Below are 16459 nucleotides of genomic sequence, written 5' to 3' on the forward strand. Positions count from 1 at the left end.
TAATAAAATTTTTCCTTTAATATTCATAGTTTGGTTCTGTTTGTGTTACATGCTTTATCTTAAAGAATTGCAAGAGGAGTTTGTATAACTGTGTGCTTTGCTTACAGTTCACCAGAGAAGAAGTGTCTTTCCACAGCAGAGTCTACGCCACAGCCTATTTATGCTGTTCAGTCATTGGGCAGGCCCTTTTAGTATCATGTTTACTCCCCTGGACAGATACAGTGATAGAAACATGCGAATAAACAGACACCAATACTGTGCATTAAAGGTATTTTAACACTTCTGAATTTTGGAAATAGATTGTTATGTCAACATGATGCAAATTTAACATTTGGGCTTTTAGATGTGGTTTTCACATCCATGTTTTAGCATCTTTTTATTCCTTCTGCTTACATGTATATTTATGTCAGTTCAGTTTTTCCCATACTGTGAGTATTGTACTTGCTATTGAAATTTCTTATAATCACTACTGAATGTTCACTTCCTGACTTTAGTTCTCATTTGCTTAAATTAAAGGCTTTCTTCTAAATGTACATTAGCAATGAAACTGGTTAATGGTGTATTAACTCTTCAGTATGTCAGCATTTTACTATTGACCCTTCCTTTTGATTTGAAAGTTGAGAAAAATATGATTTAATAATTTCTTGAATAAAATATTAAACATTTTTTATTACCCTTGGTTTTCTCTCTTAACAGGTTAGTGTTTAGTTATGTGATATTTTAGTGGACTGAGTAAGAGCGATTCCTATATCTGAGTTATTAAAATGTGTTTTTCATTGCTTTCCAAAGGCTATGTCTGCTGTACTGTGTTGTGGCCCTGTTGCAGACAACGTTGGGCTTTCATCTGATGGCTATTTATACAAATGGCTGGATAATATTTTGGATTCACAAGATAAAAAGGTAATACAAGCAATGTGAACATCACTTTGCAACTATCAGTGCCTCAAACACATGTTTTAGTGAGTTTGCAGACAGATTTGCCTAAGTGCTCTACTTAAAGCTGTTTTAGTGGTGCAGGGTTTTTGCACTGTCCTTCATGTATATTCACCCTGTGGAGGAAGGTGGTCCCTAATCAGACCAGAGAAACAGAATTTAAGAGGAAAGGACAAGGGGACTGTATATTGTTTATAAACTGATCAACCATGTTAAGCTGTAGTAATAAGTCAGAAGAGAGGAGATGAGATTTGGAACATGAACTCTTGTGAGATTGCAGAGTTCCTTGGGGTCCTTTGGAGTTAATAAGACCAAAATTTTCATCTAAACAGCAAGGTTAGCTTTAAAGGTAGGACCTCTATTGCCCTCTAATGCTAGGACTACATAAAAATACAGCTCCTGTGGGCTACTTTGATTCCAGGAAAGGTGCAAGTCTCCATGCAGATGTATCCCTTGTATCCCACTGGAATTCTTGCTTGTCTTTAAATGCTTCTTTGTATCTAATACTTCCAGGGCAATGTTTCAGTGCAAGACATAAAAATGGTAAATAGTTCAAACTAGCCTTGGAACTGAAGGGGGGAAAAAATCAGTAGATATCTAGTTATTTGTGTCAATAATTTATGACTGTGTGCTAGTTGAATAGTAAATGGTGTGGTAGAATTATCTGCTGTTAGAATTATCAGTTTATTCTATGGTGTCATTGGTTTTAGATGGAACAGATTTCATGTTCCCAAAGGTTTCAGCTTTCTTAAATAGTTGTTTTCCTATTTTATGCCATTTTGTAAGTTGGTCTTTTTTTCTACATTTTTAAATATATATTTACTCTTCCCTAGGTTCACCAGCTAGGCTGTGAGGCAGTCATGCTGCTCTTGGAACTCAATCCTGACCAGAGTAACCTCATGTACTGGGCCGTTGACCGGTGTTACACAGGTTCCAAGCGGGTAGCAGCCGGCTGCTTTAAAGCCATAGCCAGCGTGTTCCAAAACAGGTACTACAGCATTTTTCAAAACTTTAAAACTTCCATTTCCAGTGTGATCTTATGTAGAACTTTGGGTTTTGTTTCCATAGAGAGAAAAGATCATCACTGTTTGTGTGTCTGTGTTCCTAGAGAAACTTCTCAAAATGTTATTCTGTCCCCTATCATATTCCTTATAAATTAAACTTAAATAAATTAGAATCTTAGAAAACCAAATGTAATTTTATTTTTTTCATACTTGCCATATTTTCCTAGGGATTACCAGTGTGATACAGTGACCCTCCTGAATCTGATACTATTTAAAGCAGCTGATTCTACTAGGGCTATCTATGAAGTTGCTATGCAACTATTGCAGGTTTGTAAGCTAATTCTGATTATTATTTTTTTCTTTTAAAATAAAAATTGTCCTATATATGAAAAAAATCTGGTTATGCTTGGTTGTATTCAGTAATGAAATACAATGTTGTTTTTTTTCTTCTCTATTTTAGTACATAGTTAAACCAGATCCTTACCTGGCACAAAGAGACTTTCCTGAAAGTCTGTCTGTTTCCATGCACTCAAGACCTGTATTTTCATAATACCTGCTTTTTCAAGAAACAACCTAAATCAGGACTCTATTGATTTGGCCCTGAAACAGAGTGATACATAGCTCCATTTGTCTAAAAGCACCTCAGAAACAGATTGCTTCCCAAGGCTTCGCTGTCTGCTAGGGTAGCAGTCAGTTTTCTGATTTTTGGACTATTACCAAACATTTTTTTCATATGTCCATGTAGAGAGATGACAGTGAAGATCTTGTTACTCATTTAATTTACTTTTGTATAGTCTTTTCTGAGGTCATTTAGAGGTAAGCTTAAGGTAGCACTAGTATTTAAAAATCTCTGCTAATAGTAGCTCAGACCTTAAGTCTTGGAGTTTTTTTCAAAGGTTTTTTGGTCAGCTAGGACTTCAACAGTGAAGTCCTCACTGAAGTTTCCCCCTTATTGAGACATCATCCCCATCTTTCTTCTCGAGTGGACACTACTTCTTAAAATCAGCCCAAGTTGATTTTTAAAGTGTCAGAGTGTTTTAGCCTCCTGCTGCATCTCTACCACATCAGAGATTTTGTTGTTCCTGTCCATGTCTCACAGATGAGCAAAAATTAGTATTGTTTGGAAATGCAAATATTAAATAGTATTTCGCATTTCGTTATAGATAAATTTGTATTTAGGATGGTATTATGTGAAAGCATGTTTTGGAACTTTATTGCTGGAAACTCATCAAGTGGAATGTATCTTAGCTAGTCTTCTATTAATTTACCACAGTATTAGCAAATGCTGTAGCTGTATGGAGATCTGTATAGATAAGAAACATTAAATGAGAATAGCTACGTGAACTTAAGAAGTGATTTTTGTTTAAAAATTTCTACAGTAGCTCTATATTTATCTTCAAATTCTGAACATTCCTGTTGCAGATTTTGGAACCAAAGATGTTCCGTTACGCTCACAAACTGGAAGTTCAGCGGATGGATGGGGTTTTGGGACAGCCTTCTCCTTTACCACATTTGTATTCCATGTCGTATTATCAGCTGTCAGAAGAATTAGCAAGGACTTATCCTGAGCTGACACTTGCTATCTTTTCAGGTACTTTAAAACTTAAAACCAAAAAGCTTCATCAGGTCAAAAACACTGTACAAAATGTGTCATTCTTATTTTTCAGTAACTGATTTATATGTCATTCACTACAATCAGGACACCAACATCATCATACTGAATAAAATTTAAAAAGCCTAGTAAGTGACAGTTTTTGTTCACTTGTGTTTGAAATATGTTCAAGGTGAAAGAACATGAATCAAAAATGTTTTTACTGACTTTCTAATAACCATGGAAAATCACATTGTAGAAATAATTTGCAATTTTTAAAAAAAAGCATTATTTCATTGTTCTCTGTAGTATGTTATTTATTGTAGAATGCTTAAATACATTATTCTGTAGCATTTTTAAACAATTGCAGAATAATAACCTCTTACATCAGTTTTAGAAACAAAAACTACTAGGACTAATCTAAGGAAGAACAAATTGTACGTGTTTTTTTTTCCAAACTTGGTACATTTTTTTTATGCTATAGGTTTTTCAGTTCCCTCCTTCATTAGAGGAATATATGTACACACACACACACATATGCCTACGAATGTGATTTCTTCAACATACTGTTTGTCAGCAGTGCCTTCAGTTAGCTCTCCTGAAGACCATGGACTTTATCATTACGGCATGGCACTAGTCAGCTAAACAAAAAAAATGCATCTGTATCAGCATGGCATTATATCAGTATGGTGTGCTGGGCTCATGATTGTTGTTATCACCAACCAGTTCCAATTATTGATTTGGAATTCGTGTATGTACCTAATTTTTGAATGGCAGAAGTAAGTCAGAGAATCCAAACGGCTCACCCAGCTGGGAGGCAGGTGATGCTGCATTATCTGCTGCCATGGATGAACAATATTGAGTTGGTGGACTTGAAGCCTTTGCCAACCATTCGTCGGCAAGATGAAGATGAAGAAGATTCTTTGAAAGACAGAGAAATGATGGTGAACAGTCGACGATGGCTACGAGGAGAAGGCTGGGGATCACCACAGGCTACAGCTATGGTTCTGAACAACCTGATGTACATGACTGCAAAGGTAAAGTTAATTACTTACATGCTTACCTTGTTTCAGTGGATTGTTCTGTTTAGGATGCAAGAAAATACTGTTCAGATATACTATGTCACGAAGCTTTCAAGAGTTACTGTTCATATTTGTGGAGGTGCTTTGTATACTCAATCTATACCCTATAGTTTTGAGGTATTCTAAGAAATATGTAATATGTAACATTATTGTTACTGTAATTGCTATGTATAGTGACAGTATATAACTAATGTTTTACAATATAGATGTCTACCTGGATAGAGAATACCTAACTGCCTGTATACCTATGATCTCAAAGTGGAGTTTTGGAACCTGCCTTGCTACCAGAGGCTAATTGACTCTGCTTCTTCCTATCATAGCTACTTCCAACAGAGAAGTATTGCTCACATGCAGTGCTCCTGTCAGTGAGAATCCTAGTGATGAGAGATCGTGTTTTGAACTATCAGTTAAAAGCTCTTGTCAGTGTGTGGTCCATGGAGTTTTATTCAATATTGTCAGCAGCTGGGAGACTGGGTCTCTGTTAAAATTCATAGAATTCTTAGAGTAGAAAGGGAGCTCAGGAGATCATCAGGACCAATCTCCCTGCCAAGGGAGGGTCACCCTGAGCATGTTACACAGGAACTTACCTCAGTGGGTTTTTGGTCTCCAGAGAAGGAGTCTTCATGACCTCCCTCAGCAGCCTGTTCCAGTGCTCTGCCACCCTCTATGGAAATAAATTCTTCTTCCTGTTGAGGTGGAGCTTCTTGTGTGTTAGTGTATGCCCATTGCTCCTTGTCCTGTTGCTGGGCACCACCAAAAACAGTCTGGCACCATCGTCTTGGCCTCTGAGATACTAATATGTGTTAATGAGACACCCCCCCCCCCCAAAGGGCCCCCCCCCCCCCCCCAGTCTTGTCTAGACTAAAAAGGCCCAGCTTCTTCAGTCTAATGTATTTTATATCAATGGGATATATAATATGTACACATATCTTTAGATATATTTTTATACAATTATATCTATAAAAGAAAAAACTGTTTCCAGAGTATGTTTTTAAAAATACATGTGAAAACATTCTGGAACATTAAAAATGCAACAGTTTCCTACAAGATTTATGTTTCTCTTTTCTACAGCTTGTTTCACTTGATCAGAACAGATAATTTCTGAGTACAGTGTTTTCTGATGAAGTTTTCAGGACATCCATTTATTTTGTTTTCTAGTATGGTGATGAAGTGGCTTGGTCAGAGATAGAAAATGTCTGGACTACATTGGCAGACAGCTGGCCAAAGAATCTGAAAATAATTTTGCACTTCTTGATCAGTATTTGTGGAGTGAACAGTGAACCCAGCCTTTTGCCTTATGTGAGTATGGGATAGATCTCTCATTGGTGCTTATTGATGTTTTAAAAATTAGTATGTCTAGCAGCAAAGATCACCAAATTAAAATGTGAGGTAGGATTTATAGTATCAAAATCTCCACCCTGTATTTTATGATCACTAATACTGTGAACAGATAAAATTCAGTTCTTTTGTTTGTGTCACTTTGGACATCTGTGTCAAAATTACAGAATCAATTTGTCAATCAGTTAAATAAATAAAGTTGTCATTGCTGGAATGAATGTAGGACTATGTGAATATCATAGATATTATTTAGTGATTAAATAATAAAAAATGTAAAAGAACTACTAAAATTTTACGTAGGTCTAAGCATTTTATTTTCTTTTGTCATAAAAACAAATCTTAAGAGTTTGATAGCTAAACTGGGATTAATTTTATTAAGAGTATACACTGAACAATTTTTACCCATGCTATAATTTAGTATATTCCTAAAAAGCAGCAGATAACACAGGAAAATAAAGCACCAGTTATACCCTGCAGAGCATCATTCTTTCGTGATCAGTATTACACCAAAAAAACCCCACCAGCCATCCCAAGCACCCTCAAAACCAAGTTTATTTTGAGTGAAAATGTGTGTGAGAGCACTGCAGGATAGCATGAAGAAAAATATGATAATATGGAAGAAAAGAAATAGTATAGAACAGAACTGTGAAATATCAAAAAGAAATTATATCAGAAGACATTCATTCCAGTGTTGATCTCAGGTGCTGCTAAAACCTTTGTAAGAAAATGTTTTGCTTAAATAATTTTCAGGAGCATACTTTCAACTTTACTGTCAGAAGATTTACTTTCTTACTGTTGTGATATATTTCCCATTCTTCCTGCTATTGACAGCTAGGAAAGCAACTGGTTGCTTTTAGAACTGGAGTAAATTTCATGTTTTGTCGCTTGCAATGCAGGTAGATAATGATTCTAATAAGTTGTGATATTAAAATCTTTTAATATAAATATATATATGTATTTATGTATGTTTTTTATGGCAGGTAAAGAAAGTCATTGTTTATTTGGGTAGAGACAAAACAATGCAACTACTAGAAGAGCTGGTGAGTGAACTTCAGCTTACGGATCCTGTCAGTTCAGGAGTCACCCATATGGATAATCCACCATATTACCGCATTACGTCCAGTTACAAAATCCCCTCTGTCACTTCAGGTAGGCATTTACTGACTTAACTCATTTAAACTGTTATTATTGATAATTATACACATGCTGCTATCAATCAGTTATGCTGCTGGAGTGCATTTGTAAATATTCAATAGGAGTGCGAGGTTCTATTTCTAAAAAACAGGTTAAAAGTTTGTTTTACATGATCTGCAGATTTTGGTGTACCCAGAGTTCTTCCTGAAGAACATCTGATAGGTTCACAAGGGATGGGTTAGGGTTGTCTAAATATGTGCATCAGACTTCGTCTGTGTACAGAGACCTTGCACTCTTACCCTCACTTTATGACTTTTATGTCTAGTCAGTAAAATCATGGGGAAAATGTATATAATTTTAAATCCTTCTAAGTTGCTACATTTTAAGTTTTGGTACAGACACAAACTCCATCCATAGGGATTGTTTAAAGAAGATTTAAATTCACTTAGGAAAATTTATCTAGAAATTATTAATGCTGGATCACTCATCAAAAAAACCCCAAAGTGCTGAAAATACCTCATGCTTCAATCCAAGAACATGCTGAGAAATGTGAGGAAAAACAGCCTTGTTTTGGTGGAGTATCCATCTGTCAAATTGAGCTACAAAAGACATGGATGTGGGGAGAGTATCTAAGCAAGGCCTTAACTTTTGTGCTGCACATTTGTCAATATCATGAAGCAGCCTGGACCTATCACATGTGTTATCTGGATCACAAGGTGGATGCACTGGCACTTGTTCTTGGAAGTGTTTAAAAAAATACAAAAACAATTCTGGGGCTCTTGCACTTCATGTAATTTAGAATAGGAAAGGCTGGAAGGGTGCAAAATTGCTTCCAATTGGGGCTGTCAGTTCAGTGTGATGCTTGCAAATTTCTCCTAAAAGAAAATTGTTATAAGCTTCACCACAGGCTATTAGGCTTTAATTCTTAATCTGTTTGTGGTTTGAATTAACTGGATAGCAAAGTCCAACTACATTTTACAGATTACTGTGAGATGTATAATATAGGAAAAAAGGAAATATGTCTCTAGATACAGCTTAAAAAACTTTTTATTTAATTTCAGGAAGAAGTATGAGTACACATTGAAGAGTCAGAGATTCCTGGAATAGATACTTTTTATTTTTTTTCCGGTTAGTGAAATTATGGTAGCAGCTCACAATCCTTTATTGCAGGTGAAAATATGGCTCAGTTTGTATTTGTGCCAGTTGCTGTAGAATAAACCTGGTTAGGGCTCAGGGCAAGGACCAGTAAATAAGGGTCATCTTGTAGTGCTTAAGACTACTTTTCCGTTTTATTGACCAACCTTTTTCCTTGCCCATAATTCACAGGTACCACTTCTAGTAGCAATACAATGGTGGCTCCCACAGATGGCAACCCTGACAGTAAACACATGAAAGACAGTATTGAAGAGAAGTAAGTATCTCCTCAAAGAGCAGTTATTAGTTGAATTACAGGAATTCCTTCTAGGTACTTTAAATACTCCCATCTCTCAGCAGCACCAGGTATGTCTTCATTGCAGGGATTACATTCCATGTAATGTCATGCATGTCAACAGAACTGGAATGCTATTTGATATTAACAGTAGCAGCCTCAGTTGTAGCTTGAACTCCAGTCCAGGTCAGGCATTGTATTGCTACAGCTGTATTGTTGGTGGTGCCTAAAGTAGCTACTATTGCACTGGACTGTGTATGTTCACATGAGGGCAATTGTACTGTAAGGTGGGGTTGGTGAGACACTGGAACACATTGCCCAGAAAAGTGGATGCCCTGTCTCTGGAAGTGTTCAAGGTCAGGCTGGATAGGGCTCTAGTGGAAGGTGTTCCTGCCCATGGCAAGAAGGTTGGAAGCAAATGATCTTTAAGGTCCCTTCCAACCCAAGTAATTGCGTGACTTTGTGACTCGCAGATTGGTTTATTACCTCGCTGGAAATGAACAGTTCCTATGTGTTACTAGTTTATTTTCCCTAACTGGGGTATTTGGATGCCTGATATCTGTGTCAAGATACCTTACAGCTAACTTTAAAACAGATTTCTCCCTCCCTAATTTTTGAGCTATTTAAACCTAATCTTTTGGCAGACACTGTGACTGAGGCTGGTGGAAAGCAAACAGTTGATATAGACTTAGTCAGGCTGTGTACTTGGAGCACAGCAGTATCTGACTGTGGGCATGCTGTCATTTTGTGTTAATATGGATAGCTAACCTTCAAGTGAAAAGGGAGGAGAGACTCTGTAATTAGCATGAGCAAAAGTGTGCACATATGCCATTACTGTAGAGGAACAACTATGTCGTAAGTTCGCAAATGAGTTTCTGACAACTTGAGAGCTTTAATAATTACACTTCTGATATAATTTCCCAGTTGGACACATTCTTTCCTTCCCTAGGATAATTATGTCAATATAATTAGCATAGTAAATATAGCATAGTAAATATACAGAGGCAACCCCAATACTTAAGTTAAATTGGGGTGAGTGTATGATAGTAAATCACAGAAACCTGGAAGGTGAGATGTCATTCAGAATTCAGCCTAGCAAGGCACAGACAAGGACTTGGCTGCTATGGGGTCTCAAGCTGAAGAAACTTGTAAAGTAACGAAGGCAGTTTTGAAAGTCTCTGTGAGTTTTGGCATATACTGTTGTCTTAAACCTCCCCAGGGTATATGCTTCTTGGTAAGATGTACCCTGTACATCTTGGACTTGCCAGGAGGAGAGAATTTTAGAAACTTACATAGAAACAGTTGGAAATTATGCTTTTAGCACTCTTAATTTCTCTGATTTTTTTATAGTTTATCAGAATAGCAAGGTAGTATCTTGGACATTGTGCGTGTATACATGCATATGTCGCTGCCAGATCACATATGGATTTCCTTATTTTCTTCAAGAGTGAGAAGAACTTATGTAAAATGGTAACAAATATTTTAATGTGCTTAAATGTTAGTGAAAACGATGGAACATGATATACAATTTATAGTGGATAATCTCTGAATCCCCTTATGTGGTGTTGCTTGAGAAGGTATGTCTTACATGGCCGAGGTGCTTTGGCATCATGTTGATTATCCTTGTAAGATGAATTGTTTTTTGTAAAGGAGTTTTGCTGAAACACAGTTTTACTGAGAGACCCTGATTAATGTTTGTCACAGAGTGTCAGTGACTAATTCTGCTTTATTTGCACCTACAGCTACGCACACCTAGACATCTACAGTGGGTTGAACAGCAACTTAAACCGCCAGCACCACAGACTGGAATCTCGCTACAGCAGCAGCTCTGGAGGATCATATGAAGAGGAAAAAAGTAATATTCTTTATTTTAAAATATTTCTATGAATAGCACACAGAGTTTTCACAAGTTAATATTTCTGCTGAAGGTTGTGGAACATAAAGAAAGAAATGAGCACTATCAGTGTTTTTGCATAAACTTATTAAAAATCAGGGGGTTTTTTGTCTTCCTCCATCTTAATTCTGCTATTGAATTCTGGCATACATTTGACTGCAATAAAATATTCAAGGAAGATAATATATTTTGTGCTTTCTGTTGTCCTCTTGAATGAGTTGTAAACATCTTCCTGAATGAAATGGTTTTACTCTATTTTGTTTGACAGTTAGGCACAAGTAACAGAGATGAGCAGGATGAAGATGAGATTTAAAAAAAGGTGATGGAAAAGAAGTTTTTTTAAAAAAAGGAAATTGCAAGTAATTGTTCTTTTAAAGGATAGCATTCCTTGACTTATTTAAAAAAAAAGGGTACTAAACTTTTTTGAATCCATTGCAAAGGAAAATGTAGCAGGGAAAAAGATTCTCTTCCTGTACATCTAATTTCCAACATTGTTCTAAAGACATGTCTTGGGTTGTTTTTCGTGATCTATGTTTTTTTTTTCCTCTGAGATGCAGAGGTATGGAAGAAGGTAAAAATTTCTTCTGAAACTCCATTATGCATTTGCAAAGATTTCCTTAACAGAGGTTTATTAACTGTGGCTACTTTTGTAACAATGCCTAAGATACAAATCAGAAATCACATGGCAATGCTACGGAAAGCAAAACAGGTCATGTAGTCAGGCAAAAATGATGACAGTGGTCAGACAGTAAATGAAGTGTTATATTAGTGGGTTCTGTGTGCTTGGTCAGAAGAGTTGTTTGACTGAAACTCTTGTTCAGCTAACAGGTTGTTAGTAATTTAAATGACTTTGTACTTAACCCTGCATGAGATAATCACATATATTTCAGTTGTGGAAGTGGTCCCACAGACTTAGGTTTCACTCAATTTTCATTGACCATTGATTTTGCTACCAGTTAAGTTGTTTGGGTATGTTAACAGCACACAGTGCAACACTGCATTTTCACTAATTTTCTTGTGTGACTGAACAACAGGAGGTGAACTTCTGCATTTTGAGCTTTAGATGGCAGTATGGAACCTATCCTGTCCATGCTGTATTGAAGCAACGAGAGTCCCTTAGGATCTTCTGATGCGCTCTTCAATGACTGATTCTTTGCACACTGTGAAGATCAGAGTGAATATGTAGTTCTTTCTTCCTCTGTTAAGGAGGTGAAATCTAATGTCCTCTACAGAGATTGCTGTAAGGGCTGGACATATTGAGGCAGAATCTGCTAAACTTTGGGTCAGTAGCAGGTTAATGGCTTCTGGTCAGCCAGAGTGTTTATTACTGCATGGATAGGCATTATCCAGAATCACAGCTGCAGTCAGTTTTGGATTTGTTTGCTGTTTGTCATATCAACACTGAGGATCCTGAACTAAATGATATTTCACATGTTCCATCAGTAAGGAATTTGTCACTTCTCGTGGAGAAGGTGATAATGAGCTGATACATGTGTGAACATCTGAAACTTCTGCAGCTGTACTTCCAAACAGAGCTGGTAGAATCACTGAAACATTGAACTGTTGAGGCTGTTTCCTTGTTTCTAGTCTTGACTGATAGTTCTGAAGTCCAAAACAACTTTTAAACTAGAAAAGTATTTTGGTTGTGTTAACACAGTATACTCTCATACCAAACAGCTGATGTTTTTCTTGCACTTTTGAAGCTTGCTAAATAAAAATCTAAATGTCATTCTGTGCTTTCTTGACAAATTGACTGATTTTCTGAGCAATAGCTTTTATCAACCAATGGGATTGGGCTGTGCTGTTGTAGAAGTGGCAATTTCCAAGTTACCCATGGATCAGGCCAGCATTATCTGGCAGATAGCACTGGTGGGGTTTTGATCTGAGACCTATAAAGATGTGCTCTTGATGAATACTTCCTTAGCCTATAATGAAATGCTCTTCAAGATGAGTTCAGTTAAATCTTAGGGCCCAGCCTTAATTAACTCCCTATCTGGCATGAGGTTTGAAATTCAAGGAAATTACGTCAGATCACTTTGCCTTTTATCATAGATTTTATGAACCTATTCAAAAACATCTTACTCTGTTATGTGTGTAACTTCTGTAGAATCATCCTTATATTAAAAGAAATAGCAGGTTTTTTCTTTTAAAAAACTGCATCAAACTACTACTGCTTACAGCTGGCTCCCCTTCTCCTCTCCTAGATCTCAACTTTCCAAGAATTTAAAAATATTTCTTCAAAGGCCGTAACATACAGAAATATGCATTGTAAATATATTTCTGGTTTAATTTTCTGTTGTGTTAGGTGATTCAATGCCTCTGTATTCCAACTGGCGGTTGAAGGTGATGGAGCACAATCAAGGAGAGCCTCTCCCTTTCCCACCTTCTGGAGGTTGCTGGTCACCACTGGTGGATTACTTGCCTGAAACTTCTCCTCCGGGCATGTCACTTCACAGGTAGCTGTTTTGGCAATGCCTGTGGCAGTTCATTGTTTTCATTTGTGTTGCACAAATACAGTCATTTGAAGATGGCAGATTAAAGGGCAGTTAATAATACATTTGTTTTCTGTGGATTTACTTGCAGGTCTACCAATTTAAGATTACTCAAGCTTTTAATCTGGAGGATTAAAGTGTTTCTATTTTTATTATGAGCCTTCATCTTTTACCTTATAACACAGCTTTGTGAATATTTATAGACTGAAGAATACAAGTTAGAAGCATATGAAGCTTTTTGCAGCTCTTTGTGAAGTTCCTGTTACATTCTTCTAATATACTATTTTTTTTTGTTTTAGGTGCAATATAGCAGTGATTCTTTTGACTGATTTGATAGTTGACCACAGTGTAAAGGTGGAATGGGGAGGATACTTGCATCTTTTACTTCATGCAATTTTTATAGGTAACTAACTTCTTACAGAAATACTTATAGTAACTTGAGGAATTCTCAGCTTTTCTTTTTGATACTTAAATTAATTTTTGCCATTGTATTGAAATCCCATTAATTTGATAATATTTACAGTATGTTTTAAAATTCAATTAAATGTCTTTCTGCTTAATTAGTATAATGTAGATTTTTTGGAGTTGCTTTAAGGCACTTTGTTTAGGAGTCACTTTTACCTCTTGTAGAAGGCACAGTAAAATTCAATATTTTCCTTGTTGTTTCTAAGTGTATTAATTTTCATACAGAGCACAAATGAAGTTCTTACTTAAAATTCTTCCTACTTAAAATTACTTTGTACTTTAACCTTGCATGGGATTATCAGATATATTTTAGTCTGATCAACATACAGTTTGTTAAACTATATGATGTTGTTTCTATACTGAAGCACTGAAAAAATACTATTTAGAGAATTCTATATCTGTTACTTGGTAAAGTATAACAGACCAATTTGAATACTGCTATTTTTTAAATAATGTAATTTCAGCATGCTCTTTGAATGTTATAAAGCCTTGCTGTTTTCCTTTTGTGTCAGGTTTTGACCACGGTCACCCTGAAGTCTATGAGCATTGTAAGCGACTACTTTTGCATCTACTGATAGTGATGGGCTCTGGCAGTAATGTCCAATCTGTTGCTTCTGTCCTGCTCAGAAACAGAGAGTTCAATGAGTCCAGGGTGCTTACTGTCAAGCAAACTACCCATTTAGATTACACTTTCACAGGTATGCTTTTGATTTATTACATGTTGCCTGTTAAAATTACATGGGAAGTTATCTCTTCTTACAGGCATTATTAAGGTTTCTACTGCCTGTAATATTTTTCTGAGGCCTTGGCATTGAAATATCTTTGAATTTTAATTAAGTCAAAATGAATGGAGCTCTTATTGGCACTTGGTGCTCATTTATCAAAGTAGGGAGCACAGATGTATGATGGATATTAGTGGAAATCAAAGAGGGAGCTTTATGTTTTGGAACTTTATTACAGCAGTTTTCATTATGCCTTTGAAAATAAAAAACAAGAAGATACATCTCTTACTTGTTTATAGCAAGTTAAAATTTCCAAGTTTTGTCAGCTGTGATTGCATTATTTATTGGCTATCAGAATATTTTTTTAGATACTAGTTTTAAATATTCCCCTTAACTTTACAATATTGTAACTATAGAGTTTGCTCTATTTTTCTATGTATCTCTTCATGAAGGGAATATTTTGATGGTGAGACTGTATTGCAGTTTCTATTTAAATAGGTTTGGGGTTTTTTAAATTTAGTATTTCATATTATTTCAGTAGGTGGCAGCATATTGCCATTGTTCTCTTTTGTTCACATTAGCAATGGTTTTATTGCTTAACAAAAGTAGTTGTCTGATTTATTAACTTGGTTTTTTGTAGTAATGAGGAATTAAATTCCACTGTGTATAGTGGAGGAATTATTTTATAGGAATCTGTTCAGCAGAACTTTAATGGTGCATCTGCACAGTGGCATATACAAACCATTCCCTTCCTAATCTTTAAGGGCTTAGATAAACTATCTAAACGTGACACAATAAAACAAAGATGTTTGACAGAAACTAGAATAAGGTCAGCATCAAACATTTCCAGCTGGGGATTAGGATAAGTTGTTTACAGGTATGCACGCCTAGCACAAGGTTGGACAAGCTAATTTTAAATTTTATTTGAGCTGGCTAAGCTCAAATACCCCAGTCCAAACTCTGTGGTTCTATAGTGGAAATTTGTAGTGGTTTAGTGAGTCTTAAGCTTATTTAAATACAAGTGCTACAGTAAAAGGCTCTGCCAGTTTTTCTTGATAGTTTACTGTCCCCCAGCCCTTCATAGATGGATAGAAGGGCAATGTGAGTGGTCACTGCAGTTGTATTTTATTGTCATGTGATTCTTTATATGGAAGAGAAAAATCTTCTGGCTGCAAGATTAAGCTAACTTCAGAGAAACTTTGTGCAGCCACAGGGGCTCTGCTCAGAGTCCATTCACCAGATAATACTTAGTATTCACTAATTTCAAGTACTGTCAGTTACAGTGGGACTGGGTTTTACCAAAAAAAGTCTGCTCTTTAGTAAGAAGTAATCTGTATAATTTTTTAAGTTGAGATACCTCAGCAGCTGGTGAGCTCTGATACTATTAGTAGAAAATCAAGGATAATACAGGAGTTTTAAAAAGGGATCTAGCAGTTCCCAATTAAAGTTCATATAAGTCATGTGAAGAATTTGGATATATGAGATTTTTTTATTTCATTGAAATTATTGCATCCATTAATTTATTATCTTTTAAGTATTCACATTACATTTACTAAGTTATTGATCTTTTTAGAGGGTGATTTTTTCTTTTTATATATTTAATATTAACTGACAACTTAAAAGTGCATAATCGTCTTGTTTCAATTTCAGCAGGTGTTCATGATTTTATACCTGATTACCAGCCCTCCCCAATGACAGACTCAGGGCTTAGTTCAAGTTCTACCTCTTCTAGCATCAGTTTAGGAAATACAAGTGCTGCCATTTCTCAACTGCACACCACAATCCTCAATGAGGTTGACATTTCAGTAGAGCAGGATGAAAAATTGAAAACTCTTATAGAATTTATTACCTCAAGGTAAGATTTCAGTTTTTACTTTGTCAAGACACATATTTTGTGGAAAAATGGCAAACCTCTCACTATTTAGCATCATGTTCTCTAATTCTGTCTCTGTTCTGTCAGCAGTAAATGTTTTTATGTGGTACACATATGAAAAGTTCTAACTTTCCAACACTTTCAGAGAACTTTGACCATCCTTTCAAGTCCTGTCTGTTTAAAATTATTTTGCCATGTTTTATTCTGAATTAGGGCAGGAATACATTGAGATGATTAGAGAGCTGCAAGACTTGTGAGCAGTTTAGGGATTACCTAGTTGTAGAGAGCTGACTATTCAAAAATGATGAATGTGTTGCACAGGACATTGGTAAAATCATCCACATTCATGCACTTTGTATGGTAGTTTATATTAAGTTTTCAGGATGGTGTTAATCTGAAATCCTACCTGTTTCTCCATGCTTTGAGACTTTTTCTTTACCTCAGCCCAAATTTATAATAGTGTGGCATATCGATGGAAAGGAATTGGGATGAAAGTTGGTTA

At 36.0% G+C, this 16459-nt stretch overlaps 1 protein-coding gene across 10 annotated transcripts in view; it reads left to right on the forward strand.

Annotated features, from left to right (window-relative positions):
- The window catches only part of FRYL (FRY like transcription coactivator), a 158027-nt gene that overhangs the window by 102588 nt on the left and 38980 nt on the right, over positions 1–16459 (forward strand). For 7 of the 10 annotated variants that reach the window (XM_041403162.1, XM_041403163.1, XM_041403155.1 and 4 more), the window contains 14 exons: positions 108–268; positions 790–900; positions 1767–1921; positions 2165–2264; positions 3360–3528; positions 4306–4565; positions 5769–5909; positions 6929–7097; positions 8409–8493; positions 10254–10366; positions 12711–12861; positions 13197–13300; positions 13875–14060; positions 15735–15939. In XM_041403162.1, the coding sequence (XP_041259096.1) occupies positions 108–268; positions 790–900; positions 1767–1921; positions 2165–2264; positions 3360–3528; positions 4306–4565; positions 5769–5909; positions 6929–7097; positions 8409–8493; positions 10254–10366; positions 12711–12861; positions 13197–13300; positions 13875–14060; positions 15735–15939 (2110 nt within the window). The remainder of the gene's footprint in view (positions 1–107; positions 269–789; positions 901–1766; positions 1922–2164; positions 2265–3359; positions 3529–4305; positions 4566–5768; positions 5910–6928; positions 7098–8408; positions 8494–10253; positions 10367–12710; positions 12862–13196; positions 13301–13874; positions 14061–15734; positions 15940–16459) is intronic. The other 3 variants (XM_041403156.1, XM_041403165.1, XM_041403164.1) reach the window with 1 other exon arrangement.

Source organism: Onychostruthus taczanowskii, unplaced genomic scaffold, assembly GCF_017590055.1.
Source record: "Onychostruthus taczanowskii isolate IOZ18803 unplaced genomic scaffold, ASM1759005v1 scaffold2, whole genome shotgun sequence".
NCBI lineage: Eukaryota > Metazoa > Chordata > Aves > Passeriformes > Passeridae > Onychostruthus > Onychostruthus taczanowskii.